At 64.8% G+C, this 3,149-nt stretch overlaps 1 protein-coding gene across 1 annotated transcript in view; it reads left to right on the top strand.

Annotated features, from left to right (window-relative positions):
* Positions 1 to 3,140, top strand: part of PSMD3 (proteasome (prosome, macropain) 26S subunit, non-ATPase, 3) — a 20,512-nt gene extending 17,372 nt beyond the window's left edge. Inside the window, exons 3-12 of the mRNA XM_009334964.1 lie at positions 59 to 198; positions 429 to 565; positions 674 to 864; positions 1,059 to 1,162; positions 1,286 to 1,400; positions 1,702 to 1,821; positions 1,934 to 2,037; positions 2,343 to 2,498; positions 2,615 to 2,665; positions 2,799 to 3,140. Of these exons, the coding sequence (XP_009333239.1) occupies positions 64 to 198; positions 429 to 565; positions 674 to 864; positions 1,059 to 1,162; positions 1,286 to 1,400; positions 1,702 to 1,821; positions 1,934 to 2,037; positions 2,343 to 2,498; positions 2,615 to 2,665; positions 2,799 to 2,876 (1,191 nt within the window). The 5' untranslated portion in view covers positions 59 to 63 and the 3' untranslated portion in view covers positions 2,877 to 3,140. The remainder of the gene's footprint in view (positions 1 to 58; positions 199 to 428; positions 566 to 673; positions 865 to 1,058; positions 1,163 to 1,285; positions 1,401 to 1,701; positions 1,822 to 1,933; positions 2,038 to 2,342; positions 2,499 to 2,614; positions 2,666 to 2,798) is intronic.
* The last annotated feature ends 9 nt before the right edge of the window (positions 3,141 to 3,149 follow it).

The raw sequence follows: 3,149 nt of genomic DNA, 5'->3' as shown, positions 1-3,149 counted from the left end.
GGTAGCGACGCCGGCAGGCCGGGAGGGACGGGGGTCCAGCACGTCTCTCCCCGCCCCCAGTCCATGGACACGGAAGCAGAGCTGCAGTTTCGCCCGCGGATGGGGAAGGCGGCCTCAGCCCCTCTCTTGCCAGAAGTGGAGACCTACCTCCAGCTGCTTCTCGTCATCTACCTGATGAACAGCAAGCGATACCCGGAGGTGAGGTTCCCTGAGCTGCCGGCTCTGAAGCCGAGCTCTTCGTGTGGTGCTCCTGCGCCAGGCAGGGTCTGGAGAGCCTCGGGGACCTGCCTCCCCGTGGCCCCACGCTTTCCCCTTTGTTTCAGCTGTGTTTGGAGGCAGCCCCCGGGCTCAGTCCCGCGGCCCTGGCAGTCTCTTTGCTCTTCCCGGCCAGCGGTTCCTCTCCTCTGACCTCTGTTCCCCTCCTGCAGGCTCAGAAAGTGTCCGACGACCTGATGCAGAAGATCAGTTCCCAAAACCGCCGGGCCCTTGACCTGGTGGTGGCAAAATGTTATTACTACCACTCCCGCATCTACGAATTCCTGAATAAACTCGACGTGGTCAGGAGGTGGGGCGGACCCCGCGTGCTGGCTCCCCCTGAGCTTGGCCCCGCGCGCCCCGGTGAGCGGGGCTGTTTCTTTCCTCCTCCCGGACACGCTCTCTCCCTTTCCCGCAGCTTCCTGCACGCCCGGCTACGGACGGCCACGCTGCGCCACGATGCGGACGGGCAGGCCACCCTCCTGAACCTGCTGCTGAGGAACTATCTCCACTACAACCTCTATGACCAAGCAGAAAAGCTCGTCTCCAAGTCCGTGTTTCCCGAGCAGGCCAACAACAACGAGTGGGCTCGGTACCTCTATTACACAGGTGAGGCGCAGAGGGTCCCGCGCAGCGCTGGCAGCTCGGGCCGCACCCGAGATCGAGGGCTCTGGTTCCTCAGAGAACCTGTTTGAGCAGCTGGAGATGGGGCTTCCAGGCAGGATTGGAAGCTCCGTCCAGGTGGATCCGGTTGGATTCACTCGGTGGCTTTTCCAAACGCCTCCTGCCCCGTGTGAACGCAGGGCGCATCAAGGCCATCCAGCTGGAGTACTCGGAGGCACGGAGGACCATGACGAACGCCCTGCGGAAGGCACCGCAGCACACGGCCGTCGGCTTCAAGCAGACGGGGAGCGGGGACGGGGAAGCGCACGAGCGCTCGCGGGGTCCGGTACCTCCTGGGGTCCCCCAGGGAAGCTGCCTCCGGGGTCGGGCCCCGCCGGGGGGGACTCACGGCCTCTTTCTGCTCAAGGTGCACAAGCTGCTCATCGTGGTGGAACTGCTGCTCGGGGAGATCCCGGACAGGCTCCAGTTCAGACAACCCTCCCTCAAGCGGTCGCTCATGCCCTACTTCCTCCTGACTCAGGGTAGGACAGGCTGCTCCTGCCCGTGCTCCGTCCCTCTCCGGTCTCTGGGCACAACGTCCCAGGCTTCGAGGGAGCGGGAAGCCCTGGGTGGGGGAGCAGCGGGGGTTTCTCTCCCCTCCCCTTGGCGGGACCCAGCTGCAGACTCCACTCGGTGCCAGCCTTCAGCAGTCGCCGAAGGGCTGCCTTCCCCTGGCAGCTCCTAAGAGGAGGGGCCGGCCGGCCTGGGAGTCGGCCCTGCCTCGCGTTCCCCGCCGCCTCCCGGCCCTTGCTCCTTCCCCGGTTAACACGGTCTCTCCTCCAGCCGTCAGGACCGGGAACCTGGCCAAGTTCAACCAAGTCCTCGATCAGTTTGGGGACAAGTTCCAGGCCGACGGCACCTACACCCTGATCATTCGTCTGAGGCACAACGTCATCAAGACGGGTAGGAGACTGCCGCTGTGGTGTTCGGGGACCCCGTCGCGGCTGGTGCCACGGGCTTGGCGGGCCCGGGGCTGCCTGGCCCGGGGGGCTCCACTCCCGTTCCTCCCCCGCAGGTGTCCGTATGATCAGCCTCTCCTATTCCCGCATCTCCCTGGCCGATATTGCCCAGAAGCTGCAGCTGGACAGTCCGGAGGATGCGGAGTTCATTGTCGCCAAGGTAGCTGCCCACGACGTCCTGTCCCTCTGGGTCCTGGGCTGCCCACGGCCCCCGTTCCTCGCTCCCCTGCCAGGCTGCCTCTGCCCTGTCCCTGCAGCGCTCCCTCCCTGGGGCAGTCGCTGGGTTTAGGTTGAGGCCCCTCCGGGGGATGCTGGGGACGCTCAGGGCACCACGTCCCCTCTCTGTGCGCTGCGTCCTGAGCCCACCGCTCCTGTCGCAGCGGCCAGCTCCTCCCTTCACTCTAAACTGCTGCCTCAGCCCTCGGAGACAGCGGGTGCCCTGACCGCGTGCCCTCCGGCTTGCAGGCCATTCGGGACGGCGTGATCGAGGCCAGCATTAACCACGAGAAGGGCTACGTCCAGTCGAAGGAAATGATCGATATCTACTCCACCCGGGAGCCCCAGCTGGCGTTTCACCAGCGCATCTCTTTCTGCCTCGACATCCACAACATGTCCGTCAAGGTGAGCGCGGCGGGTCCCCGGGCGAGAGGCTGGCGGGGCCCGGCTGGAGAGGGCAGCGGGGCAGAGGTGAGGCGTCTCTCAGCTCAGAGCTTCTCCTCCCTTCTTTTTTTTTCCAGGCCATGAGGTTCCCACCCAAATCTTACAACAAGGACTTGGAATCTGCAGAGGTGAGATCTCATCTGGGTCTCTGCAGCCTGCTGCCAGAACCGGCTCGGGCTGCGGCTCCGCAGCCACCGAGGCCACGGGAAGGACGCGGCTCCTGTCCCCCAGCTGCCACCAACCTCTGCCTTTGCCTTCCAGGAGCGCCGGGAGCGCGAGCAGCAGGACCTGGAGTTCGCAAAGGAGATGGCAGAGGACGATGACGATGGTTTTCCGTGACCCTCTGGCCTGGCTCTATTTTTTTTTTTTTATTTGTCCCTAGGGAAGATGCTGTCTCAGCGGAGCTCCCTCTCGCAGCCCCCGTCCGCCTTTCTTTTATAAACGCCTGCATGTCTGTACGGTGGGAGGGGGACAGGGGGGTTCCCTGGGCCCGCAGCCGCAGGCCCTGCTCTGCCGCACCCCTGCCGCCCGCGGCGGGAACCCCCTTGCCCAATAAACAAACATTCTTTTAAGGTTGCTTGTGGTCACGGTCGTTGCTGCGCCCGGCGGAGG

The sequence above is a fragment of the Pygoscelis adeliae genome, unplaced genomic scaffold (assembly GCF_000699105.1).
Source record: "Pygoscelis adeliae isolate BGI_AS28 unplaced genomic scaffold, ASM69910v1 Scaffold1050, whole genome shotgun sequence".
NCBI lineage: Eukaryota > Metazoa > Chordata > Aves > Sphenisciformes > Spheniscidae > Pygoscelis > Pygoscelis adeliae.
This window is presented reverse-complemented; position numbering and strand designations above follow the sequence as displayed.